The sequence below is a fragment of the Homarus americanus genome, unplaced genomic scaffold (genome assembly GCF_018991925.1).
Source record: "Homarus americanus isolate GMGI-L3 unplaced genomic scaffold, GMGI_Hamer_2.0 scaffold19065, whole genome shotgun sequence".
Classification (NCBI taxonomy): Eukaryota; Metazoa; Arthropoda; class Malacostraca; order Decapoda; family Nephropidae; genus Homarus; species Homarus americanus.
The window spans coordinates 1,350,514-1,378,430 of record NW_024757463.1 but is presented as its reverse complement, the minus strand read 5'-3'; the positions used below and the strand labels follow the sequence as shown (position 1 = coordinate 1,378,430).

The window sequence follows — 27,917 nt, the reverse complement described above, 5'->3', positions numbered from 1 at the left end:
TTGACGGTGTTTTATTTTTTGCCTTTGTATTTGGTTTATAAAATGTTTTGATTACTGTGGGACTAAGGTGTGTGTCTATGTGTGACTGTGTGTGTGTGACTGTCTATCTATGTGTGTGAGTGTGTGTGTATATATAAATAATAATAATAAGTAACGGTTCATTGAAAAAGTTCTGCAACCTGAAGGCTGAAAATATACATTGGATATACATTGTGTCTATATGTGTGTGTGTGTGTGTGACTATGGGATGTGTGTGTGTGCGTGTCTCAGGTAACTATAAGCTTGGTTGCGTCATAAACGTACATACAAACAAACTTAAATTAACAGATTACACCAAGATTAAAGTCCATTGTGTCGAGGTTCTACAGGGCCCTGTATTAGATATAAAACCTCAATATTATGTACTATATATTAAAGTCCATTATATCAAGATTCTATTAGATATAAAGCCTCAATATAACGAATTATAGAGAGATGAAAGTCCACTAAATCGAGGGTCCTATATATGAAACCCCCAAATAACGAACTATACAGCGAGAAAAGCCCACTACAGTGGTCCCTCGGTTAACGAGCACAATTCGTTCCAGCAGGTTGCTCGTTAACCGAAACCATTGTTTCAATGGGTTTTTGGGTAATTGGTTCCAGCTCACCGAAAATTTCTTAAATTCAACAAAAATGGTAGAAAAGTTCACTTACTTTGAGGTGTGTATGTAGAAGGCTCCTGGATGATGATGATGATGGGAATTAGAATGGGGGTGGAGGAGAAGGAAGAAGAGAAGGCATTGGGGTGGAAGAGAAGTCACCCCATGGCGCCATTTCACCCATAAAATTTTAGTTCTCTTGGTGTATTTGAAGATTATTTTCTTTAAATCTACACTGCACTGCATTATATATTGTCAATATGTAAAATATATTTCAAAATGACCAATAATTTGCTTGGAAACACAGAAAAAAAGCGTTTAGTTGAAGAGTCTCAAGCAAGATGTTACCTCCACTGAAAACAGAGAGAGACTAACGCCTGTCTGGTGTGTTAACAGGCTGGATGGCATGCCAGAAACTAGTTTCTTTACCTTCAATTATGTTCAATAATTGTTAAAATGACTAAAAAAGTTAATATAAAACTTTTAAAATTATTGAATAGTATAAACTTCTTGATATTTACTAAAATAGTAAGGAATTTAAGCCCTAAAACCGATTACTGTATTGGCGGACTAATACTACAGCTGGTGGACCGCCAAATGCAAGCGAAAACATGTTGAAGTCGGCTCGTAAAAAACTCGTTAATCGAGGGATTGCTCGTTAACCGAAGTTAAGAATCTTATGGAAGGTAAATCGTTAACCGAAATCTTGTTAACCGAGGTGCTCGTTAACCGAGGGACCACTGTATAAAGAGGTTTCGCTGTAATTTGGTATAACGACTGACCTGGTGTTACAAATTGGTTAATAATAAAAAAATTAACATATATGGTATTTATAATGACCAATTATGACATTTATGGTGATTGTTAAGTGACAGTTCTTTCAACCTAACCTATCTCGCCTAAACTAACCTAACCTGACCTAATTTTATACTATGACAGGACTCACCTCATCTTACCTCACTTCACTGACCAAAAAACGACATGATATCACCTCACATCTTCACTACAATTAAGTTAAATCTACATTAACCTAACCTAACCAAATCTATTTTTAAATTATAAATAAAAAAAAAAATCTTATATAATGTCATGGAATCTAACAAACTACGAAAGATAATAAATGATATACCTAACTAATTCACCGAACCTAACCATATAGCAAATTGGTAGATATATAACCATAAGTAAATATAACTAATTAACCAAACCTAACCATACCAGAAAGTTGTATACAAAAATAAACTCATTGTAGTCATACTCTTTTTGTTATATATATTATAGGTGAATTATATACTTGTTAAGGTACGTCATAACAGGTATAATATAACTGGATATATTGGACCTGGGGGAGATATGTACGATACAATATACAGTTCGACAAATTCTATCAAATTCTGATTAATTTGTTGGATTTACCTGAAGATTATACCCCGGTAGTTTATTTAACCTGGTGATTAAACTGGATGGTGGTTAGGTTAGGGTAGTTAAGGTAATGTATGGTTAGGTTAGGGTGTTTTATCATCAGGTGAAATAAACTAGGGTGTTTAATCTTCATGTGATCTAACAGAACACTTAATCTCTGTTTGAATCATAAATAAACACAACTCCATATAAAACAAAACTATAATTAATGTTTGTTTGTGATGCGACGACGCCACTGCCAAGACTCGCGGTATGATGGACGAGTCGAGAATTCTAAATCACATTACAGTCGTTAGAGCGCCAATTCATCTTCTGAAAGGCGTTGACCTGACGAAACTTCCTCCTGGGAGCTTGGGAGGCGGTCCGACATGGGGTTTGTTGATCGGTCTGACTGTGGGGTCCATGCCGAGGGACTGTCGCGAATTGACGTCCACCACGGGCCGTCCGCTGATTATCCTCGGTCCTTCGTGTGACGTGGCGGGCGGCATCGCATTGAAGGGCATCGTCAACGTGGGGGAAGTCGCCCCGGGGGATGTGGGAGCGAGTAGAGGCACCGGGTCGCCGGGGTCTGGGGCCGCAGCTCCGGACCCTACAGGTCTGGCCCCGGGACTGGAGGGGCTGGCAGACCCCGACCCCAAGGCAGAATCACCGTCAAACACCGCCTGACTGACGGCCGGTGATTGATGGTGATTGATCTGGGTGTCGGTGAATATTTCTTGTGGGCCGTAGAGTTCCTTCAGGATGAGGAGCATAGTGTCCTCTGACTCCCTGTGGAGAGTTAAGGTTAAGTCACAAGACAACTACATTAACCTGAGCTCTGGTTAAAGTTCACAAGAATACAGACAATTCCACACCACTTAACCCCTTGTGTATGGGGGTCACCTCTGAGCTGAATAAAATCATCTGTTGTTAATATTAAAAGTGTCGTCCCTGTAGTGAAGATAGTAGTCCTATAAATATGACAATTACTACTTAATATAAATTCAAGTGAGCAGTTCTATATAGCTGGGAGAGCTGAGGAACCTTTGGCTACAGGACTTTGTTATTACCACAAACTTCAGCTGCCTGTATTGAGCTATATACAGTTACTTCTCTACAGACAGACATGTGAACAAACATTTAGATATACTGTAGAGCAATACACTGCATTATACTGTCATATACTGTATTAATTACTGAGGTTACAGTGTAGCTCTACAATCTTTCTGCAAGAGTGAAGATGGACTTATAAAGACATGGACTTAAGAACAAACGGACTAACAATAAATGCCCTTAAAACAAACTGACTTACAAACAAACACTTACAAAAAGATAGACTAGTAAACAAACTGACTTACAAACAAACACTTATAAAGATATGTACTTGTAAACAAACCAACTCACGCACAAACCTCATCAACGAAAATCATCCACGAGCAGAGGAACGAATAACCCGGAATTACGTCATATATTCAACACCAAAATCAACACCCGACGTCAACTGATAATGGCCGCCGTCACTTACGAATACGGGGGTTTAAGACAGCCACTAATAAACACCCCTGTACAGTATTGGTCAAATTTTGCTTCTTCAGGTAAAACTTAATTGCGGAAGTCACCGAAACAACTCACCTTAACTGGTGTTTGGTGTGGTGCTGCAGTTTTATTTCAATAGAGGTCGACATTTACAGGTAATTGGACATATTGACATACAGTAATTACCGGTCGTTCAAACAGTTCTTACCAGTATGTGACGTGAGCCTGGAGGGCGAAGATGTACTCGTTGAAACTCTCGTAAGGTTTCTCCTGGAGGACGTAATCGATCCTCCGGCCTTCGTTCAGACGCCCTACTGGGATCCTCAACTCCCCGCCGCTGGCACTGTGAGCTTCCTCGTCCTCCAAGTACAGTTGATCCGCCAACGCCTACAGAGAAGATTACCGTTTACTTTCTCGGTGATTTTTTTTTTTTACTTAAGGATATAATGCTATTGATAGGATGACACCTGTACTGTCTAGGTACATTGTTTATATACCTCGGAGTTCTCACCTGAAGATTAACCCAACACCACTATCACCATCACCGCATCTCACCTCATCGACCTGCGCCTCGAGACTCGGTGATGTCGAGCTGCCACTATAGAGCTCATAGAGACGGTTCCACGTGCTCTGAATCGAGTCCACGATCTTTTGTTTGAACTCTGTGCCGACTCTTTCGATCGTCTCTTTCAACTCTGCGGAAAGAGAGCATTTTATTGGTTAGTTTAGGGTTTGGTTAGATTACGTTAGTGTTTGGGTATTTAATCATCAGGTAAAATAAACTAGGGTGTCTAATCATCAGGTAAAATAAACTAGGGTGTCTAATCATCAGGTAAAATAAACTAGGGTGTCTAATCATCAGGTAAAATAAACTAGGGTGTCTAATCATTAAGGAACTACTACCACTACTTCTACTTACCCAAATGCATTCTCTTCCTGCCCTTGTGGTGGGGGATAAGGACCGGCCGGACGCTCGTAAGACTAGGGTCAATAAGCGTCTCGAGTCTATAAGCGACGGGATCGAACGGGTGGAAGATATTGAACACCCTCTTGCACGTGGGGAGGTGGAAGTCTGAGCTTAGTGTGTCGATTCCTCGCACCGTGATGAACATAGCTGAGGGGAAAAAGGGCATTGGGGTGATTAATGTCTGCCTGTATGATGTGTGTGTGAGAGAGAGAGAAAGAGAGAGTTACCTACTGCCGTTTAGTCTTACACATAAGCTCATCAGAAACTTTCAATGGTGTAATAATTTGATTCATGACATTTGTTGAATATTCTTGTGTGTATATATGTATGTATGTGTATGTTTATGGGTATTTTTTATTTACAGAAGATAAAATAAACAATATTTGTTTTTGAAACATTTTATTTATTTGTTTACATATGAGTTAATAGACTTGTCCACACAGAAGGTTGACTTTATACGAACAATAGTGTCCAGCTCTTACTGTGACATCATAGGTGAGGGGTTTTGTCCGGTGCTAGTTTTGTCCAACGTAGTGTGGATATGGCTAAATAACTCCTATTGGTGATGAATCAACAACTTAAGGTACAGTATTGACCACTGGCGCCTGTCTTGTACACGTGAGCCAACTGTGCACACAGGTTGAGCCATACGTCCTGTAGAGGCGCTCATGGTGTTGGCACTGGTGTTGACTTGGAAGGTTGGGCAATCCGTGAAGGTTGGGCAATCCGGGAAGATTGGGCAATCCGGGAAGATTGGGCAATCCGGGAATGTTGGGCAATCAGGGAAGGCTGGGCAATCCGGGAATGTTGGGCAATCAGGGAAGGCTGGGCAATCCGGGAAGGCTGGGCAATCCGGGAAGGCTGGGCGGGAAGGCAGGGAAGGCAGGCAATCTGGGAAGGTTGGGCAATCAGGGAAGGTTGGGCAATCCGGGAATGTTGGGCAATCCGGGGAATGAGCAAGGAAGGCTGGGCAATCCGGAAGGCTCCGGGAAGGCTGGGCAATTGTAGGGAAGGTTGGGCAAACAGGGAAGATTAAAAGTAATCAGGGAAGGCTGGGCAATCCGGGAAGGTTGGGCACCGTGAAGGTTGGGCAAAACAGGGAAGATTGGGCAATCAGGAAGGCTGGGCAATCCGGGAAGGTTGGGCAATCAGGAAGGCTGGCAATCAGGAAGGTTGGGGCAACTGAAAGGTTGGGCAAACAGGGAAGATTGGGCAATCAGGAAGGGCTAAGTAATCCGGGAAGGTTGGGCAATCAGGTTGGCAATCAGGAAGGCTGGGCAATCCGGGAAGGTTGGGGCAATCCGGGGAAGGTTGGCAATCAGGGAAGGTTGGGCAAACAGGGAAGATTGGGCAATCAGGGAAGGCTGGGGCAATCCGGGAAGGTTGGGCAATCAGGGAAGGTTGGGCAATCAGGAAGGCCAAGCAATCCCGAAGGTTGGGCAAACAGGAAGATTGGGCAATCAGGAAGGTGCTGGGCAATCCGGGAAGGCAATCAGGGAAGGTTGGGCAATCAGGAAGGTTAAAATCAGGAAGGCTGGGCAATCCGTGAAGGTTGGAGCAACCGGAAGGTTGGGCAATCCGGGAAGGTTGGGCAATCAGGAAGGCTGGCAATCCGAAGGTTGGGCAAACAGGAAGGTTGGGCAATCAGGGAAGGCTAAGTAATCCGGGAAGGTTGGGCAATCCGGGAAGGTTAGCAACTGGGAAGGTTGGGCAATCCGGGAAGGTTGGGCAATCCGGGAAGGTTGGGCAATCAGGGAAGGCTGGGCAATCCGGGAAGGTTGGGCAATCAGGGAAGGCTGGGCAATCTGGGAAGGTTGGGCAATCAGGGAAGGCTGGGCAACCCGGGAAGGTTGAGCAATCGGGGAAGGTTGGGCAATCGGTGAAGGTTGGGCAATCGGTGAAGGTTGAGCAATCGGGGAAGGTTGGGCAATCGGTGAAGGTTGGGCAATCTTGGATGGCTGAACAAGCCTGGATGGTTGGATGCAAGGGTCCATCATAACGGTGTAGAACTGAGGATTAACAATAAGTTTTGGATGGATAGTTATGGGTAGCCGACTGAGGGTATGAATCTCTTGTTCGGAAAACCCATTACTAGGATCTCTAACGACCACTATTATGTCGTGTTTCTGAACCACTCCCAACCGACCAATGTTTCTGTTAACTAATTTCCCCAGTTCTTCATATACACTGAACCAGGCTGAGTAACCGTGGAACTTTTTCACGATTACTTCAGCATATTGAGTAACAACGTAAAATATTTCACTTTTTTCAGTACACTGGATCAGGGTGCAGGATATATTAGCCATCAGAAGATCCTTCACTTCTGGGTATTTACACTTGTGGATGTCATAATCTTTCATATATTCCCCCAACATTTTATGACTAGTTTTGAGAATTTTTTAAAAGCATTTGGAATAATCATACGAGTCATCTTCAACTAGAGATTGTGAATCATTGATGGATTCAACATCAATTAATTCACAATCTTCCAACAGATCCACCATAGTTAAACCATGATTATCCACCGACTCAATAGCAATCATTTAACAAACCGCGGTGGACTCCAGATCAACAACTCCCATCTCATCCACGGACTCGACTTAGATTAATATTTCACTTTTTTCAGTACACTGGATCAGGGTACAGGATATATTAGCCATCAGAAGATCCTTCACTTCTGGGTATTTACACTTGTGGATGTCATAATCTTTCATATATTCCCCCAACATTTTATGACTAGTTTTGAGAATTTTTTAAAAGCATTTGGAATAATCATAGAATTTTTTAAAAGCATTTGGAATAATCATACGAGTCATCTTCAACTAGAGATTGTGAATAATTGATGGATTCAACATCAATTAATTCACAATCTTCCAACAGATCCACCATAGTTAAACTATGATTATCCACCGACTCAATAGCAATCATTTAACAAACCGCGGTGGACTCCAGACCAACAACTCCCATCTCATCCACGGACTCGACTTAGATTAATTAATTGCTATCCATGGAGTCGATGTCACCTGTCATAAACTCCAGATATTCAAACACTTCGACTTCACCATCGATATCGTAATAATTATTTACCGAAGTCATTTTCGTACACCGCATAATTACTGTACAGTTGATTTTATGGTCTCCTGGTTGACAAGCAGGTGTGGTGTTGTCTTATTGTAGTAAGAGGTATTGATGGTGATGTATTGTGATGTAGTAATGTCTTATAGTGATGAGGATAGTGAAGTATAGTAGTGTAGTGATGATGTGGAGTGGCAGGTTGTGGTTAGGTGTGTGTGTGTGTGGGTATACAACATCTTCACTACACTATACATGAAGATGTTGTATAGTGATGTGTAGTGAAGGATAGTGATCATGTATAGTGTAGTGAAGATGTTGTATAGTGATGTGTAGTAAAGAATAGTGATCATGTATAGTGTAGTGAAGATGTTGTATAGTGATGTGTAGTGAAGGATAGTGATCATGTATAGTGTAGTGAAGATGTTGTACAGTGATGTGTAGTGAAGGATAGTGATCATGTATAGTGTAGTGAAGATGTTGTATAGTGATGTGTAGTGAAGGATAGTGATCATGTATAGTGTAGTGATGATGTTGTATAGTGATGTGTAGTGAAGGATAGTGATCATGTATAGTGTAGTGATGATGTTGTATAGTGATGTGTAGTGAAGGATAGTGATCATGTATAGTGTAGTGAAGATGTTGTATAGTGATGTGTAGTGAAGGATAGTGATCATGTATAGTGTAGTGAAGATGTTGTATTGTGATGTGTAGTGAAGGATAGTGATCATGTATAGTGTAGTGAAGATGTTGTATAGTGATGTGTAGTGAAGGATAGTGATCATGTATAGTGTAGTGAAGATGTTGTATTGTGATGTGTAGTGAAGGATAGTGATCATGTATAGTGTAGTGAAGATGTTGTATAGTGATGTGTAGTGAAGGATAGTGATCATGTATAGTGTAGTGAAGATGTTGTATAGTGTTGTGGAGAGAGAGAGAGAGAGGAAAACAGAGAGATTGACAGATAGATTGGTAGATTAAATATTTAGACAGTAAAATTATTATACAAGTTTACAATGACTCAAGGGAACTTAGCTCAGGCAAATGAGGTTTGGTTAGGTTAGGTTATGGTAGGTTAGGTTAGGTTAGGTTAGGTTAGGGTAGGTTAGGTTAGGTTAGGTTAGGTTATGGTAGGTTAGGTTAGGTTATGGTAGGTTAGGTTATGTTAGGTTAGGTTAGGTTAGGTTAGGTTATGGTAGGTTAGGGTAGGTTAGGTTATGGTAGGTTAGGTTAGGTTATGGTAGGTTAGGGTAGGTGATGCTATGTTAGGTTAGGTTATGGTAGGTTAGGTTAGGGTAGGTTAGGTTAGATTAAATTACTCTACATTAGGTTGCGTTAAGTTGGCTCACATAATTCACCTTTAAAAACACGACAAGACGCACCTTCGACAAACACAAACGATATTTACTTACCAATCGGAGACCCCATGAGAAAAAACGCTTCGGGGTTGAAATTAACTTTGGGGTAAATGACCGAAGGCTGACCCGTCCCCGCGGCCCCCATCACGTAATTTACCGGGGACGTTATGGAATTGACCCGACCTCTCAAGCAGTTGTCGTGGTCGTCCTGCGGGAGAATTGGGCGGCGGTGAGACCTGGATTTAGCGGACTAATTTTATATAGTTGAGATTGTCAGTTAGGTTTACAGTATTACATTGTTTGACTAGAATAGATTATATAAAGTATTTTTTAGCCAAGAAAGAATCTATCAAACACGTACAGCACAGCACATTACCTTCGGGGATGACAGCGAACTATCGACAGAATCCTCGTGCTCTTGCGACTGGTGCATGAGCAGGTCAAAGAGGATGACCGAACCTAACGAGTGACCTCCTAGGGAAACCAGGCCATTGAACGAGGGGTTACGGGTGCAGAACAGGGCGTGAAGGCGATTCAGTTCCGACACTACGGTATCCATGATATGCTGTGAAGAGAAGAGTCGTTTGTGTACGTGACGGGATTATACGCACATGTAGGTATTAACTAACGTACACACAGAGGTAGAGGATCCTTATCATATGCACATACATACATATAGAGGACTCCAACTAAATATACTGTATACATAATTATTTACACACACATACGCACAGCATCCTAACCTCTCTTACACACACACACACACACACACACACACACACATACATACATACAGCTCCCCCCATTAAACGCACACACAGAATATTGATAGAGAAAAATAGACCCTCGATATAATGGACTTTCTTCACTATATAGTCCATTTAAAAGAGGTTCAGTATAATGGAGCTTCGATATAATGGACCTTTGATATAATGGACCCTCGATATAATGGACTTTCTTCACTATATAGTCCATTTAAAAGAGGTTCAGTATAATGGAGCCTCGATATAATGGACCTTTGATATAATGGACCCTCGATATAATGGACCCTCAATATACTGGACGCCTTGATATAATGAACTTCCCTCACCCTACAGACCATTAAATAAAGGTTCACCATACCTGACAGTAGATGGGGCTGTTGAAGAGAAGCACGTCCAGGATGGTGTCGTTGGTGAATTCCCGTAGTTTGGGTATCGACCGCAGGGTGATTGGCTTGAGCTTCTCGTCGATACCAGTAGCATCGCCGTGGAGAGCCTGTGAAAGATGACGCACCCGGAGGTCTTTTATTTACTTTATGTCTAGTGCGCCGTCCATAATTAATTCCCCGAACACTGGGTATGAACCGTAGTGTGGGGGGATTTAACTTAACGTCAATACCCAGAACATCGCGTTAAAGTCGACGTAGATGTGTATTAAACCTTATTTTTTGTGACGTTAACTGCAAGTCCAGACCACCCCGCCCCCCCCCAGTTATATAATTCTAGTTAATTGTTAAACTTTTCAGGTAACTAATTACTACAAATTAGATTACCTCAAGATTAGCCCAACTAATTTATTTCACCTAACGATTAAACACTCATAGTAACCTGACCAATCTATACATGGTGAACTGTATACCTACAATGTCTATACACACTGAACTATACACCAACATCTATACAACGACAGAACCAATCGTAAACATACACAATAATTCCTACCACCTAAATATGCTAATCACCTCACTTGACATATAAGTACCCAATTAAGTGATGGTTATAAGTAGAAGGTAAGTAATTAAGTCACTTTTCTATACCTTATGCCAGGATATTGGGAGAATTTCCACTCGGCCGACTAGCCCCATGTCGACCGACTGCTTGAAGTGACTCGACAACAGCTGCTGGCCGAGCTTGCGGAAATCGTCGACTGAAATAGAATAAAAAAACAACTGAAATAGGATGAAATAAGCTGAAATAGGGTGAAATAAGCAGAAAGAGAATGAAATAAGCTGAAAGAGAATGAAATAAGCTGAAAGAGAATGAAATAAGCTGAAATACAATGAAATAAGCTGAAATACAATGAAATAAACTGAAATTCAACAATAATATCAGTACATTATTATTTTTGGGGGGATTACCATGAAGACATTAATCTGTACAGTTCAGTTCAGTTCAGTATAATAAAACACAACAGTCACTCAGTTTAGTATATTCAGAACACATCAGTCAATCAGTTCAGTATATTCAGAACACATCAGTCAATCAGTTCAGTATATTCAGAACACATCAGTCAATCAGTTCAGTATATTCAGAACACATCAGTCAATCAGTTCAGTATATTCAGAACACATCAGTCAATCAGGCAATACTCCCCACCACACGTCAACTTACCGCACTCTTCGACGGCTCTGAAGCGCAGGTCACACACTGACCCTATGCCGTGAACCAAAAACAACAGATGGTCGACTTTCTCCGCTTCTCCGTCTTCTATCTCGAAATCTTCGGTCCCGCGCTTTACTGTCAGAGGCGTTTGAGATCCCTTGAATAAAATAAAATAAATAAATAAAAAAAAAACACGATTTATTGTTTACTCTCGTGGTAACCAATCAGATATGTTTATCAGTGCGGGGGAAATGAATCGGAACGTACGTGATGGTGTTTGGTTGGGTTTGGTTGGGGTTACGTTGGGTTTGGTTGGGGTTACGTTAGGTATATAAATACTCACATTAACAGACACCCCTGTAGAATATTCCCCCTCCTCGCCGACACTGACGTAGTGGATCATGGCTCGAGACGAATGAATCATTATCCGATCGCCGCCCTTGATGTCGATTTGCCGATGCCAGTGTCCGGTCACAACGCGTTTCGAACTCACTCTGGGGTGGGGAGTTCGGGGGTAGAGGTGAATAAGACTATTAGCGCAAATTGAATTATTTCAGGGTTTCGTAAAGGCAGCAGTGTGTGATGTAGGGTTTGTTTTCACTGCGTTTGTTGACACACGAGAGAGAGAGAGAGAGAGAGAGAGAGAGAGAGAGAGAGAGAGCGTGTTGGTAGATAGATAAATAAACATAAATTGATAGATAAATAAATTGAAATATGTAAACGAGATAAGACAAATAGATATATAGACAGACAGACAGACACAGAGCAAGACGTCACCACCCACCTCCAATTTCTCCGACACCTCCTCGTCATAGGGCAGTGGCTGGGCGTCGAGAGGTCCCTTCTTGAACCAGCTGCACCGGCGTATGGGGCTGGGGTGGTCTTGTTCCCAGTACACAGCCCTGCGTAGTCGCTCCTTGACGGACACATCGTATCTGCCGCCCTCTGTTGGTACCACGTCGCTGCTGCCTGGGGTGGGAGAGCGGTCGTCGGTGTGTCAGGATTTGCAGCGTTGGGTTCGGTTGGGTTACGTTAGGGTTGGGTTTGGGTTAGGTGGGGTTAGGTATATATATATATATCCACACTGTCCCTAATGTTTCAAGGGTACAGTTCCTAACCTAATCCATCCTAAGCTAACCCAACCCAACCTAAGCTAAGCTAACCCATCCTAAGCTAACCTAACCCAACCTAAGCTAACCCAACCCAACCTAAGCTAAGCTAATCCATCCTAAGCTAACCCAACCCAACCTAAGCTAAGCTAACCCATCCTAAGCTAACCCAACCAATCCTAAGCTAACCCAACCCAACCTAAGCTAACCTAACCCATCCTAAGCTAACCCACCCCATCTTAACAACACCACAGTACCAACCTTGCAAATACATTTCCTCCAGTTGAAAAGAATCCGCGAAACTGAACGGCTTCCAGACTTGAGGTCGACCGACGCCATAAAACCAGTGGTGGATGACGGGGTGGTAAACATTGCCCAGCACGGCGGTATTATTGGCCTGCGGAAAGACAAATTTTTTGAAGACTTTTGCATTGTGTTTTGAATTTTAGGCACCTTAGTTTTATTCACCTGAGGATTTATCACTCTATTGCCAAGCTAATCTAACTTAAAAGTAATCTAATTTAACTGACTGTAACCTAATCTAACTTAATTTAACCAATCGTAACCTAATTTAAATGACTGTAACCTAATCTAACTTAATTTAACCAATCATAACCTAATTTAACTGACTGTAACCTAATCTAACTTAATTTAACCAATCATAACCTAATTTAACTGACTGTAACCTAATCTAACTTAATTTAACCGATCGTAACCGAATTTAAATGACTGAAACCTAATCTAACTTAATTTAACCAATCTTAACCTAATCTAGCTTAATTTAACCTACCCTAACCTAACTGAATGAAATCCGCCGAACCAAAGCTCGACGACAGATCCTCACCATATTCTCAAAAGACGGAGGAATCACAGCCGCCTGGTCCGGGGGCGCGTACAACATCCCAGGGGGCGTTGGAGTCGGGGTCAGGAAGGCGGCACTGGATTTCTCGGCCTGGAGACTGACGTTACTCAACCCCGCATCCAGAGGCGTCGCTCCGAAGGGCAGACCGGGCACTGGAGACGAAACACTGGTCATGGGTATCTGTTCGGTGGTATGGGGTATCAGATTTCCACTACCGGATGAATAGGGTGGTGAGATGCGTGGAATGTGAGTCGGTAGCGGCGAGGAGGGGAACTGAGACAACCCCGCGGCTGTTCTCTGGGGGGGGCTGGGTAGCGGCGAGGAGGGAAACATCTGGGTGGGACCGTAGGGCGTCGACTGGACCACATATTTGGTCTTGGGTCGACGTAGACTACTAGCGCCTGAAACGACATACACACGGACTAAATACCCCCACATATAACACGGGACATGTATTAACAACCCCTAACAGCGTATTAACAACCTCTAACAGCTTTCACAACAACTGCATAGACATTTGACTACAACCGATAATGACAAAACAGACACAATTGGTAAGGATTTAATTATTGTATACATGTGTGTGTGTGTGTGTGTGTGTGTGTACTTCTTAATGTATGTGTGTGTGTGTGTGTGAGATGTGTGTGTACTTGTTAATGTGTGTGTGTGTGTGTGAGATGTGTGTGTACTTGTTAATGTATGTGTGTGTGTGTGTGTGTGTGTACTTCTTAATGTATGTGTGTGTGTGTGTGTGAGATGTGTGTGTACTTGTTAATGTGTGTGTGTGTGTGTGAGATGTGTGTGTACTTGTTAATGTATGTGTGTGTGTGTTAAAAAAGTAAAACCTCTATATAATGAACTTTCCTCTCCATGTAACCCCATTATAAGAGTCACTATAAGATATAAGTATATTTGTATGTTAATTTAAGCATATGTTAAGTACCATAAGTATTTGTTAAGTATACACACACATCCCCACTACTTAACTCACTACAGTACTTTAAGCAGGTACTACAAAGACTTCTAAAAACACTACAAAATTCTTATATACTTAAAAGAGTTTATTTTTTTTGTATAATTCCAATAATGTTTTTTTTGTTATGGGCAGTCAAAGGAGGATAAATAATGACAATAATAATGATAATAATAATGATGACAATGATGATGATGATAATAATAATAATATATAAGCCTCCGGACATTAATCCATTGATCTATGAATGAGAGAGAGAGAGAGAGAGAGAGAGAGAGAGAGAGAGACCTCATCTCACCTCTCTTATCAGCGCCTCCAAGATCAACTGGGGAGAATTCGACCGAGGACGGACGAGGGTCGGGGAGCGGCAGGCCGAGAGGGACCTGACCCATGATGTTGGCTTCTGAGGGGGCGAGGAGTCCTGCTGTCGAGAGTGGGTTGATGTGGGTCATGGTAGTGGGTAATGTGGGTGGGGGGAGGGTGATGGCCGACAGGTGGTGGGAGGGTGGTGGGCCGACAGGTGTAGAGGGTGGTGGGCCGACAGGTGTGGTAGAGGGTGGTGGGCCGGACAGGTGTGATAGAGGGTGGTGGGCTGACAAGTGTGGTAGAGTGGTGGGCCGACAGGTGTGATAGAGGGTGGTGGGCCTATCAAGTGTGGTGGTAGAGGGTGGTGGGCCGACAAGTGTGGTAGAGGGTGGTGGGCCGACAGGTGTGGTGGAGGGTGGTGGGCCGACAGGTGTGGTGGAGGGTGGTGTCGACAGGTGTAATAGAGGGTGGTGGGCCGACAGGTGGTTGAGGGTGGGCCGACAGGTGGGAGGGTGGTAAGCCCACAGGTAGGTGGTGGGCCCACATTGTGTGTGACGGTGGGCCGACAGGTGGTAGCCTGGGTGGTGGGGCCCAAGGTGGTAGACGGTGGTGGGCCCACGTGTGTGGTAGACGGTGCAGGGCCGACAGGTGTGGCAGAGTGGCAGGGCCGACAGGTGTGGTAGTGGGAGGTGTGCCAACAGGTGGTGGGGCAGAGAATGGTGGGCCTACAGATGGTGTGGCAGAGAAAGGTGGGCCAACAGATGGTGTGGCAGAGAATGGTGGGCCAACAGGTAGTGTGTGGCAGAGAGAATGGTAGGGCCAACAGGTAGTGTGGCAGAGAATGGTGGGGCCAACAGATGGTGTGGCAGAGAATGGTGGGCCAACAGATGGTGTGGCAGAGAATGGTGGGCCAACAGGTAGTGGCAGAGAATGGGCCAACAGGTGTGTGGCAATGGGCCAACAGGTAGTGTGGCAGAGAATGGTGGGCCAACAGGTAGTGTGGCAGAGAATGGTGGGCCAACAGATGGTGTGGCAGAGAATGGTGGGCCACCAGATGGTGTGTTAAAAGGTGGCAGATTAACCAATTGAGGAGGAGCATAGGGTAGCACGTGGTCAGGAGGAACAGACCCGGTAAGCAGACCCTTCGACATTAATCTACCGGGTGAAGGAACACAATGGGGGCTAGTGGTGAGTGTGGCAGAGGGATACGGCCGCGGGGAAGGTGCGGCACTCGGGGCTGGGTGCGTGGACGGGGTGACGGGCCGAGGAGCACTGGAGAAGACGTTCGCTGTGGTCGCCTCGGAGGGAATCGTGAACCGTGAGGCCATTCTGGGATCCACTCCGCTGTGCCCATCACCAGGGGATTTTTCTTCAGCCGACGCGTCTAGTTGAGCAGCCGCCGGATGAATCTGCTCCTGAACGCCATCCGGTCCTCCCATACCTGTCGGGGGGGATTAAGCTTAAAGCATTTAATATAATCCTTCCCTCATATATCACATCTGGGTCTCTTAGTGGAATAAAACCCGTATGACTTAATGAAACATGATCCATTATAATTATTAAAGTATTTCTGAGTTATATTTCTCACCTCGATAAGCTTACCCCCAAGAACAGCTATTTAAGCTTATTATTAGCTTTTATGACTTTTAGCTTCAGAAGGAAATATTTCGTTCCCTAACACAGGTTGATAAGACAGTTAAACAGCTTGATAGATATTTACACAGCTTGTTAGACAGTTAAATAGCTTAAAGACAATTACACAGCTTGATAGACAGTTCCCAGCTTGAGAGAAAATCACACAGCTTAGTACAGTTAACGATACACACAAAATAATGAATCTATATGATCTTCTATATTATTACCTCTATCACCATTACGTAAGGGAGGAATAAGAACTGCTGGAGGCTCAAAACCATCATAACCAGAGGTATTACTGGCTGAAAACAGGAGAGGATTAATGGTCTGGTTCCTGGACATCTTGTCTTAGGGGGAGGAAATGACGTCATAAACTACCTATTACCTTGTTACTAATTATACCACGAACCAAAATTATATTATTTTAGTTAATTTATCTGTAATTAATTTATTTTTAATGTTATATAATCTAATTAATTACATTGATATTATTATTTTATCTTATTTTATCTTTAAATTAACTAAAATATAATAGAAATAATATATAATAAGCAAGAGTTTGTTCGTGGTTTATACATAACACTACACAACATGACGTCACCAAAACAAACAATAACAATAGGGATAATAATGATAAAATAATAATAAAAAATAAAAAAAATAAAATATAACAATAAAATAAAATAATAACTAATATTAATAACATTATTTAAATTTAATAATCAACTTTAACTTATAATTAATAGTGAAATATATAAATAATCCCTTAACTCCAGGACTCTATGGTGAGGGGGAGACTAAAGAGGAAGATCTTGGTAATTATCACTAAATCACCTAGTTATGGTGTTATTAACGAGGTGTGGTTGACTTAGAGGTTATTTAAGGCTGGATGATGTGGTTTTTGTGGTTATTTTATGTTTTTGTGGTGTGGTTGAGGTGGTGTGATAGGGTCTCTTAGTAGATTATTGTAGGGTTATTTTCAAGCCAATTTGACCCCTATTGACATTTCTTTTAATATAATTTCTGAATATAGTTATAATAGAGACTTATTTTAGGGTTATTATATGTAAAATAGGTAGTAGATTGTTATTGATATATTATAATGATTATTTTTTTTTTCGTTCGATGTTTCCGAAAAAAAAAATAATTGAAAAATACACCAAAAAAAAACACTAGAAAAACAGAAACCTAACCTAACCTAACCTAACCTAACCTAACCTAACCTAACCAAAAAAAACACTAGAAAAACAAAAACCTAACCTAACCTAACTGACTCTCACCATAAGATGTAATCACCTATTTCTTACCCTAATGGCCTGGTTCTTGTTCGTCGTTGGATTCTTACCGGTCACGTATGTTGGTCTTTACGGTCTTTACATTGTCGTGGTCTTAGTACACTTACCCGAGGTTGGAGGAACACCGAGCGGTCAATAAACTGCTATAGTTTCTTCGTCTTTTCCCCCCAACTCTCCATCAGCTCCATATACCTTAAGAGACATCCACCGCAGACTTCCATGGTCGGAACTGAACTTGAATTTCAATATATGAGACTCAAAATAAAACTCAATTTTGATTGGTTCAAATATACTGCGCATTAGACCCAAAATCATTTTAATTGGTTCCAATATCAAAAACGCGTTTGATTGGCCGCTTAACGTGTACGGGAACACACGAGCGTTATGATTTATGAAGGAGACGCGAGAGACAGCAGTGTTGGAGGTGAGAGGCAGACGATAATGGCGGAAGATTAATGGAAGAAAATAGAGAAATTTTTTGGGAAAGAGCTGTCTCCGTTATTATACATTTCCGCCGGTAATGTATTAGATGGAAATTATCTTATAATTAGACGTCTTATTAGAATATGATAATAGATTAGTGGTAGGAATGAACGGTGTGTAAACGCAATAATACCTAACATCCTTGGGAGTTAGGTTAGATTAGGGTAGGTTGGGTTAGCTTATGTTAAGTTAGTGTTAGGTTAGGTTAAATTAGGGTTAAGTTAAGATCATTAGGTTAAATTAGTGTTAGTGCTAGATTATGTTGTGTTAAGTGGGTGAAAGGAATCAATAAAGGGGATATAGATAAAGTTCTTATAATATCGGAGCAGGATAGGACTCGGAGCAACGGATTTAAGTTGGATAAGTTTAGGTTTAGGAGGGAGATAGGAAGAAACTGGTTCACAAATAGGGTGGTGGACGAGTGGAACAAGCTTAGCAACTTTGTAGTAAGTGCTGGAATGCTGGAAAGTTTTAAAAGGAGGCTGGATAGATTCATGGATGATAGAGAGTGGTAGTAACTCTCGACAGGAGCTGCCATGAACTGACCAACCACCCTACTGCAGACTCCTTATTTTCTTATGTTAGGTTACTGTCACTAAATATTTAACTTATTATTTACAGGGTATTACTGACCACAGACCACAAGGAACGATGAACGAGACGTCGATGAAACTCGCTGAACGCCTCGTGCCGTCGACCTACCTCAAACAAGCAGCTGACTCCAGAGTTATACGAGAGAAACTGATCAGAATGCTGGTTGAACAGGTACGATGGGGGGCAAACTTTCCCCCCACCCTCCCTCTTCCCCCCCTCCTCTGCAGTCCCCTCCCCCTCCCTCCCTCCATCTGTAAAGTTCCTAAGCCAGCTGGGGAACGTCTAGTGGGCTGGGGTGGGTGTAGGGGTGTGTGGGTGACTGGGTGGGTGTAGAGGTGTGTGGGTGACTGGGTGTACTAAGTATGCAGGTGTACTAGGAGAGGTATGAGGGGTGGACTAGGGTGTAAGGGGTGGACTAGGGTGTAAGGGGTGGACTAGGGTGTAAGGTTTCTGCGACCACAGCAAGATGCCCCACAAGGTATTAAACGCACTAATCCACTTACACGTGTCTGTCACAATGAAGGAGGTGTACATGGATATATTTATGTTTTCTTTCACGCTTTACAAATTTATTTACAAGAGAGAACAGTTTTTTTTTTATTTACAAGAGATAAAAGTTTTTACAATTTTATTTACAAGATATAACACTTTATATAATTTTATTTACTAGATATTAAATAAGTTTGTTTTTTATCGAATTTAGTGGGGTTTTTAGTACATAGAGTTGAATAGCGCTTTAGATAGTTAAAATAGAATACCTTGTAATGTTGAATAAATACTTTAATATTTTTCAAGTATTGTAATGGATTAAAAATATTATTTGTTGATTTATTTTAATATTAACTTCTAATCTTCTGAAATTAGACACCTTGATTTATTTCACCTGATGATTGAACTAATCTAACCCTGAATACCTCAACCTAACCTAACCTACCCTGACCCCCAAGGTAACATTAAGGCATTTAATCATCGGGTGAAATAATCTAGGGCGTCTCATAAGGAGATTCGTAACTTATAAACAAACCCTCGACTGTTTATCTCGCAGCGGAAGTGTCCCCAAGACGGCTGGGACGACGACACGATAGAATTGATGGTGAAAGATTTAGCTCTGATGGACAGCAACAAATTCCTTCACAACAGTGGAGTAGGAGAGAGAGAGGCAAGAATATTCTCAGGTATGGGGTAGTTGATGAACGAGGCCGTTGGTAACTCTAGCCCTTAGGGATCACCTGAACATTAGACCCCACCCCCCACAGATAGTTTTTCAGGGTGGTTAAGCTGGGGTGACTTCAGGTGAGCACTTGGGGGAGCTAATCTTCAGGTGAGCACTTGGGGGGGGGGGGCACTAAAATCACAAAAGTTATCATTCATTCTGTCAACAACATTCGCCTCTTTTCGTAACCCTAAGATAAAATACCAAACGACATCAATTCTCCGCAGAGCTCGTTTCTCGTCGGCACTACGGTCTCTGCCACGGGATTGGTCGATCTGGCGACATCGCAGAGGTACAGCCTAAAGCAGCGGGTTCCAGTCTGTTGAATAAGCTCACCAATGCCATGACCCTCGATATTATTAGAACTCTTGGTAAGTCTGGGGCCCACTCTATCGACCAATGGCCCATCACTTTACTCTCTCGACCAATGGCCCATCACTTTACTCTTTCTCTCAATGGCCCATCACTTTACTCTATCTGGCCTCATCACTTTACTCTCTCCAATGGCCATCACCTTACTCTCTCTCGACCAATGGCCATCTCTCGACCAATGGCCATCACCTTACTTCTCTCTCGACCAGTGGCCCATCACTTTACTCTCGACCAATGGCCATCACCTTCTCTCGACCAATGGCCCATCACTTTACTCTTCGACCAATGGCCATCACCTTTTACCAATAGAGAATCTAAATCATGTATAACGTTTATTAAAAAATTTGTGTTTACACGCCCCACAGGTGTGAGAAAAGCAGCCGCCTGTTTGGTCGTACCTCTGGCAACGGGGATGAGTATGGTGCTGTGTCTGTTGACCCTTCGGCAGCAGCGACCCTCGGCAAAGTACGTCATCTGGCAGCGTATAGATCAGAAGTCGTGCTTTAAGTCTATAATCACTGCAGGTATGATGTGTTTTGTGTTGTCATTATCATCGTCATTGTCATCACCACCACCACCACCACCACCATCACAACCACCACCACCACCACCACAACCACCACCATCACAACAACCACCATCACCATCATTTTATGGACATTTTCTCCCAAATCTTCGCAGAAATCATAAATAATTTTCATATTTTTCAAAGTTAATATAAAATTTAAAAAAAAATCCTAATTAATGAGTTTCACAATTTATTTGAAAAGTTTATAGGAAAATATTAAAACTTTCTTATTTATTTTATGTGTCTATATAAACCCCAATTAATTTGCCTTTTACAAAGTCTTTAAAAAGTTCCAATAATATGTCTTGTATCTTACACGGAAACACGAATAAAATAAAATCGCAAACGTCTCTTCTCAGGGCTCGTACCAGTTGTCGTGGAGAATATCCTCGAAGGTGACGAACTCCGAACAAATGTAGCGGAAATCAAGCGACAGATTGACGTGCTCGGGCCAGATGCCGTTGTGGCGGTAATGACAACAACCAGCTGTTTTGCTCCCCGTGGTATTGATAAGCTTGAACAGGTGTGTTTTAGTATGGGGTGTGTTATAGTTCACACACACACATGTACAGGGTGTCTTATAGTTCACACACACATGTACAGGGTGTGTTATAGTTCACACACACACATGTACAGGGTGTGTTATAGTTCACACACACATGTACAGGGTGTGTTATAGTTCACACACACATGTACAGGGTGTCTTATAGTTCACACACACACATGTACAGGGTGTCTTATAGTTCACACACACATGTACAGGGTGTGTTATAGTTCACACACACACATGTACAGGGTGTGTTATAGTTCACACACACATGTACAGGGTGTGTTATAGTTCACACACACATGTACAGGGTGTCTTATAGTTCACACACACACATGTACAGGGTGTGTTATAGTTCACACACACATGTACAGGGTGTGTTATAGTTCACACACACATGTACAGGGTGTCTTATAGTTCACACACACATGTACAGGGTGTTATAGTTCACACACATGTACAGGGGGTATAGTTCACACACACACATGTACAGGGTGTGTTATAGTTCACACACATGCATGTAGTTCACACACACATGTACAGGGTGCAGTTCAAGCACACACACATGTACAGGGTGTCTATAGTTCACACACACACATGTACAGGGTGTGTTATAGTTCACACACACATGTACAGGGTGTCTTATAGTTCACACACACATGTACAGGGTGTGTTATAGTTCACACACACATGTACAGGGTGTGTTATAGTTCACACACACATGTACAGGGTGTGTTATAGTTCACACACACATGTACAGGGTGTCTTATAGTTCACACACACATGTACAGGGTGTCTTATAGTTCACACACACATGTACAGGGTGTCTTATAGTTCACACACACATGTACAGGGTGTGTTATAGTTCACACACACATGTACAGGGTGTCTTATAGTTCACACACACATGTACAGGGTGTCTTATAGTTCACACACACACATGTACAGGGTGTGTTATGGAACACACACACATGTACAGGGTGTCTTATAGTTCACACACACATGCAGGGTGTCTTATAGTTCACAGTACAGGGTGTCTTTATAGTTCACACACACATGTCAGGTGTGTTATAGTTCACACACACATGTACAGGGTGTCTTATAGTCACACACACACATGTACAGGGTGTCTTATAGTTCACACACACATGTACAGGGTGTCTTATAGTTCACACTCACACATGTACAGGGTGTCTTATAGCTCTCACACACACATGTACAGGGTGTCTTATAGTTCACACACACATGTACAGGGTGTCTTATAGTTCACACACACATGTACAGGGTGTCTTATAGTTCACACACACATGTACAGGGTGTCTTATAGTTCACACACACATGTACAGGGTGTCTTATAGTTCACACACACATGTACAGGGTGTCTTATAGTTCACACACACATGTACAGGGTGTCTTATAGTTCACACACACATGTACAGGGTGTCTTATAGTTCACACACACATGTACAGGGTGTGTTATAGTTCACACACACATGTACAGGGTGTGTTATAGTTCACACACACATGTACAGGGTGTCTTATAGTTCACACACACATGTACAGGGTGTCTTATAGTTCACACACACATGTACAGGGTGTCTTATAGTTCACACACACATGTACAGGGTGTCTTATAGTTCACACACACATGTACAGGGTGTCTTATAGTTCACACACACATACAGGTGTCTTATAGTTCACACACACATGTACAGGGTGTCTTATAGTTCACACACACATGTACAGGGTGTCTTATAGTTCACACACACATGTACAGGGTGTCTTATAGTTCACACACACATGTACAGGGTGTCTTATAGTTCACACACACATGTACAGGGTGTCTTATAGTTCACACACATATGTACAGGATGTCTTATAGTTCACACACACACATGTACAGATTACTAACACGTCTTCACTCTTCAGGTAGCGGCTCTGTGTGCTGAGTTCAAAGTACCTCACCTAGTCAACAACGCTTATGGTCTACAGTCATACAAGTGCTTACATCATATAGAAAGTGCGGCAAGGTATGACTGAGTTGGTTAGGTTAGATATTGTCTAGGTACATTGTTTGTATACCTATATTGTCTATATACATTCCAAACTGCATCTAGACAGACTCGAACCTAGACTAAACCTAACCTAGACTAAACCTAACCTAGACTAAACCTAACCTAGACTAAACCTAACCAAACTCCAAACTGTATCTACAGTGTCCCTATCGACACTAAACCATTTGTAAACACGTATGACAAATTTTACCGGACGAATATCCATCTATTTATCTACCTCTTTTTCCCAATAGTTTATGGCGCATTGATGCCTTCGTACAGAGCACCGACAAGAATTTTATGGTGCCAGTTGGCGGTGCCATCATCGTTGGATTCAATGCCAAGTTTATCGAGGAAGTGGGCCAAATGTATCCAGGTGAGAGTGTGGGGCGGCACTGCGTAGGGTGTCATACAGGGATAAGTCGTGTTGTGGTGCCGTATAGGGTGTGTCGTAGGTCATATCATGTGTAGGTTAGGGGTCATTGGTTTATGTAAAGTTACAATACCGGAGATTAGGTCATATTAGGTCATATTAGGTCATATTAGGTTAGGTTCTGTCTGGGTTAGGTTAGGTTAAGGTGACATCAGAATGGCTAATGTTAAAACAAACTAGCGAGCGTCTAGTCACTAACCTAACCCCTCGGAGACCAATCAAAACATTACGTCTTGTTCCAGGTCGTGCGTCAAACAGCCCAATAGTTGACCTCTTCATAACTCTTCTCTCTATGGGGGTCAAAGGTTACAAACAATTGCTTAGAGAGCGGAAAATGCTGAAGGAGATGTTGGCCGAGCAGATGTCATCCGTGGCCGAGAAGCACGGCCTACGAGTCTTGACCACGAAGAATAATCCCATTTCTATTGGTGAGGAGGATTGCTCTAGGGTTTACCGATGCTGTATATATATATTTTTGTTTTTATTATTTTCTGCGGTAGAATTTGTCCCATTTGCTTCAATCCTTGCTTCATTTGTCTCATTACTTGCTTCACTTATCCTACTACTTGCTTCACTTACCCCAGTCCTTGCTTCACTTATCCTACTCCTTGCTTCACTTGCCCCATTTCTTGCTTCAATTACCCCATTTCTTGCTTCACTTACCCCAGTCCTTGCTTCACTGCCACTTTACATCAATATCAAACATTTCTTACTTCAGTTCACCCGATGTAAACATGTCTGTCTTAACCCCCCCCAAAGCAATGACTGTCCCCTCTCATGGGACTTCTTCTCTGACGGAGCTCGGGTCAATGATGTTCCTACGAGGTATTTCCGGCGCGAGGGTCATCAACACTAAAGCAGTTAAGACGATCGCTGGAGTCAAGTTTACCGGTAAGTAAACAACCGCAGTTATTGTCGGTGTATATTAGAAATCGTGTGTTTGCGTGTTTGTTTGGGTTGGGTGTTTACGGTTGTTTGCTTTGCGGTTAAGCGTAAATTTGATTGTGTTGGCTCTTGTAATGATTAATTCTTAAGAGATCAAACCTAACCCTAACCTAACCCTGACCAAACTTGATTATTGTGGGAATATATTAGAAATTGTTTGTTTACCTTCTGTATATTTTGCGGTTAATTGTATGGATAAACCTCATTATGTCGGCTCTTGTAACCAAACCCTAACCAAACCTATCTTAACCCCTACAGCTCCCTCCTTACCTTCTTTCTCCATTGAAGGATTAACACGAAACAATTTAAAACACACATAACGAAAGCACGAAGCCTTCATTAGTTCTGATCTCTACAGGTTGGGGGAGCCACTGCGAAAGCTACCCTCATCATTACCTAACGGCCGCGGCGAGTATTGGCATGACAAACAAGGACTTAAAACTCTTCATTACCCGTCTAGACAATTGTCTGAAAACCTTCAGAGCGGCCGAGTCTCTTCCATCTCCCCAGACTATTGGCGCGGCCGAGTCTCTTCCATCTCCCCAGAGTGTTGGCGCGGCCGAGTCTCTTCCATCTCCCCAGACTGTTGGCGCGGCCGAGTCTCTTCCATCTCCCCAGACTGTTGGCGCGGCCGAGTCTCTTCCATCTCCCCAGACTGTTGGCGCGGCCGAGTCTGTTCCATCTCCCCAGACTGTTGGCGCGGCCGAGTCTCTTCCATCTCCCCAGACTGTTGGCGCGGCCGAGTCTCTTCCATCTCCGCCGAAGGTTGAAGATTGCGGTCATCGTTCTGAAGACACAGGCGATGATATGGAGGTGATGAGTTATGATGATGATGATGATTATGATGATAATATTATGTAAAGGACTTTCAATTCCATATAATTTTTCTACTTTTGTATTTTGGCTGAAAAGGACTTCTGTTATATGATAAAAGGAAAACATTATTTAGCAACTCACCGGACCATGGAAGGTGTAGTCACGCCTGTGGGTGAACGTGTCGCGGCGTTGAAAGTGCGCGTAGAGTCTTACTGGTGATATTATGCTAATTACCGTAAGTTTTCACCTTCTGTAGCTGTATTCTTCTTTAATTATCATCTACCTCGATTTAGGAACATCATTATAATCACCCTTTGCATTATTCACACTCATATTCATAATAACCAAGAGGAGAACCAGGGTAAACACAAACATCTTGACCACGTTGGCTTCTTTTAATCGCTAATGTTTCGGTAATAATCGTTTTCCATCATCAGAGCCTAAAAATACAAAAGTTTTGAAAAGGTTTAAAAAATACAGGTGATATACAATAAAAACATAATATTATACAAAAATTTACCTTTGATAAACTTTACAAATTTAAAAAAGAGCAATCCAATACCGACAAAAATGACGAGAGACCTACATACAAAGCTAAAATCAGGAATAAAAAGTATGAAATAAAATATACAGGGGGGGTATTACCTTAATTCAGACGAGCCTTAGTGAGAAAAACACAGCAATTCACTAGAGGCCATATCACAAAGGGACGGCTTTGCTTTATACCGGTGTAATGCCTCCATAATGAGGAGGTCTGTATCACAGTCGCTCTTGCCAAGAACTGAGAAATCAGACGGCGAAAACGGGTGGTCATGTTGGTGGGCGTGGTTACGAATAGCCGAATGTGGTGGTTGTGTTATTAACTGGCCTGTTCGAACGGAACGGCCCAAGTGTTCATGGATGCGAGTTATCAAATGTCTTTAGTTTTACCTATATATGCTACCCTACAGCTAGCACACGTAAATTGATAAACAACTGAGGATTGCAGGTGTGTGGGTATGGTGTCTTTAATTTAAAAGAATTTCTTAATTGAACTCTGGGTTTTAAAGATGAGTCTAATTGAAATTTGTGGATAGAATTCATTGAAAAGCTTCTTAAGTTTATTTCTAAGGGTGAAACTGAGTGGTCCTGTGTACGGGATGGTGAGATAGATAGAATATTTAGGGACTGGATTTGAGGATATGTGGGACTAAAAAACCTATTAAGGGTTTTGCCAATATAAGTGTCTGTAATTCTCTTAGGGAAGCCATTATTAAAGAGTAGTTACTTTATGTATTTTAGTTCAATGTCCAAGTGGAAATAGCTGAACATATATTAAAGGCTCTGTTGGTAAGAGTACGTACTAGATTACGTTTGTAATTAAGAGGAATAAAAGATGAAAATTTTGTACTCAAACCCGTGAAAGTTGGTTTTCTGTATAAGGTTGTCTCGAAACTATTATGAAGACGGTGGATATTAACATCAAGGAATGGAACAATATTTTCCTTTTCCAATTCACAGGTCTGAATTAAGGTAATCCCCCCCTGTATATTTTATTTCATACTTTTTATTCCTGATTTTAGCTTTGTATGTAGGTCTCTCGTCATTTTTGTCGGTTTTGAATTGGATTGCTCTTTTTTAAATTTGTAAAGTTTATCAAAGGTAAATTTTTGTATAATATTATGTTTTTATTGTATATCACCTGTATTTTTTAAACATTTTCAAAACTTTTTTATTTTCAGGCTCTGATGATGGAAAACGATTATTACCGAAACGTTAGCGATTAAAAGAAGCCAACGTGGTCAAGATGTTTGTGTTTACCCTGGTTCTCCTCTTGGCTTTCCACGTAACAAGTCCGTTGCTGAAGTGATTCATAATAATTTTTTACCAATATGTTTTTTTTTTTTTTTATGATTTTATAAGTATTATTTGGTTTCACTTTTGCATTAGAAGTATAGATTTTACAGTACTTATTAATTTATCCTGAGACTATGTCGGCGTTAACTGTCCCACCATCGACGCTGTAAGGGTTAAATTAGTCTACAACTCGAAGACTTAGGATTGATGACTAAAATTTATGCTTTTTTTTCATGTTAATAAATATACCCCTGTACAAATAAAGATTTAAGTTTGGAAAGTATGATGATTTAACCCCTTGAGTATGATGATTTAACCCCTTGAGTATGATGATTTAACCCCTTGAGTGTGATGATTTCACCTCTTGAGTTTGATGATTTAACCCCTTGAGTATGATGATTTAACCCCTTGAGTGTGATGATTTAACCCCTTGAGTATGATGATTTAACCCCTTGAGTGTGATGATTTAACCCCTTGAGTAGGATGATTTCACCTCTTGAGTATGATGATTTAACCCCTTGAGTAGGATGACTGCATC

At 41.9% G+C, this 27,917-nt stretch overlaps 3 protein-coding genes across 5 annotated transcripts; 1 reads left to right on the top strand and 2 right to left on the bottom strand.

Annotated features, from left to right (window-relative positions):
- Positions 1–1,455: 1,455 nt before the first annotated feature.
- Positions 1,456–14,781, bottom strand: LOC121857495 (SEC23-interacting protein-like). 2 transcript variants are annotated; one of them, XM_042353581.1, is made up of 14 exons: positions 14,581–14,781; positions 13,292–13,710; positions 12,709–12,844; positions 12,123–12,307; positions 11,682–11,832; positions 11,348–11,495; positions 10,774–10,883; positions 10,098–10,232; positions 9,352–9,540; positions 9,030–9,183; positions 4,498–4,692; positions 4,134–4,273; positions 3,787–3,965; positions 1,456–2,831 (listed from the first exon to the last, which is right to left on the bottom strand). In XM_042353581.1, exons 3-14 carry the CDS (start codon positions 12,817–12,819, stop codon positions 2,369–2,371), a joined length of 2,160 nt encoding a protein of 719 aa, XP_042209515.1. In that variant the 5' UTR covers positions 12,820–12,844; positions 13,292–13,710; positions 14,581–14,781; the 3' UTR covers positions 1,456–2,368. The 2 variants fall into 2 exon arrangements, with proteins under 2 accessions (XP_042209515.1, XP_042209516.1); XM_042353582.1 differs by having other exon boundaries at positions 13,292–13,461.
- On the bottom strand, positions 13,244–16,594 carry LOC121857544 (leucine-rich repeat extensin-like protein 5). Its single transcript, XM_042353627.1, has 4 exons — positions 16,451–16,594; positions 15,559–16,029; positions 15,208–15,511; positions 13,244–13,520 (listed from the first exon to the last, which is right to left on the bottom strand). The coding sequence occupies exons 1-4, from the start codon at positions 16,563–16,565 to the stop codon at positions 13,244–13,246; spliced, it is 1,167 nt and encodes a 388-aa protein (XP_042209561.1). The 5' UTR covers positions 16,566–16,594.
- Positions 16,595–16,999: 405 nt separating this feature from the next.
- LOC121857509 (O-phosphoseryl-tRNA(Sec) selenium transferase-like) lies at positions 17,000–25,962 on the top strand. Of its 2 annotated transcripts, XM_042353591.1 has the most exons (11): positions 17,000–17,038; positions 18,623–18,766; positions 19,641–19,770; positions 20,036–20,179; positions 20,546–20,704; positions 21,108–21,271; positions 23,225–23,325; positions 23,604–23,725; positions 24,025–24,210; positions 24,542–24,673; positions 25,086–25,961. In XM_042353591.1, exons 1-11 carry the CDS (start codon positions 17,006–17,008, stop codon positions 25,586–25,588), a joined length of 1,818 nt encoding a protein of 605 aa, XP_042209525.1. In that variant the 5' UTR covers positions 17,000–17,005; the 3' UTR covers positions 25,589–25,961. The 2 variants fall into 2 exon arrangements, with proteins under 2 accessions (XP_042209525.1, XP_042209526.1); XM_042353592.1 differs by lacking the exon at positions 24,542–24,673 and having other exon boundaries at positions 25,086–25,962.
- Positions 25,963–27,917: the final 1,955 nt, after the last annotated feature.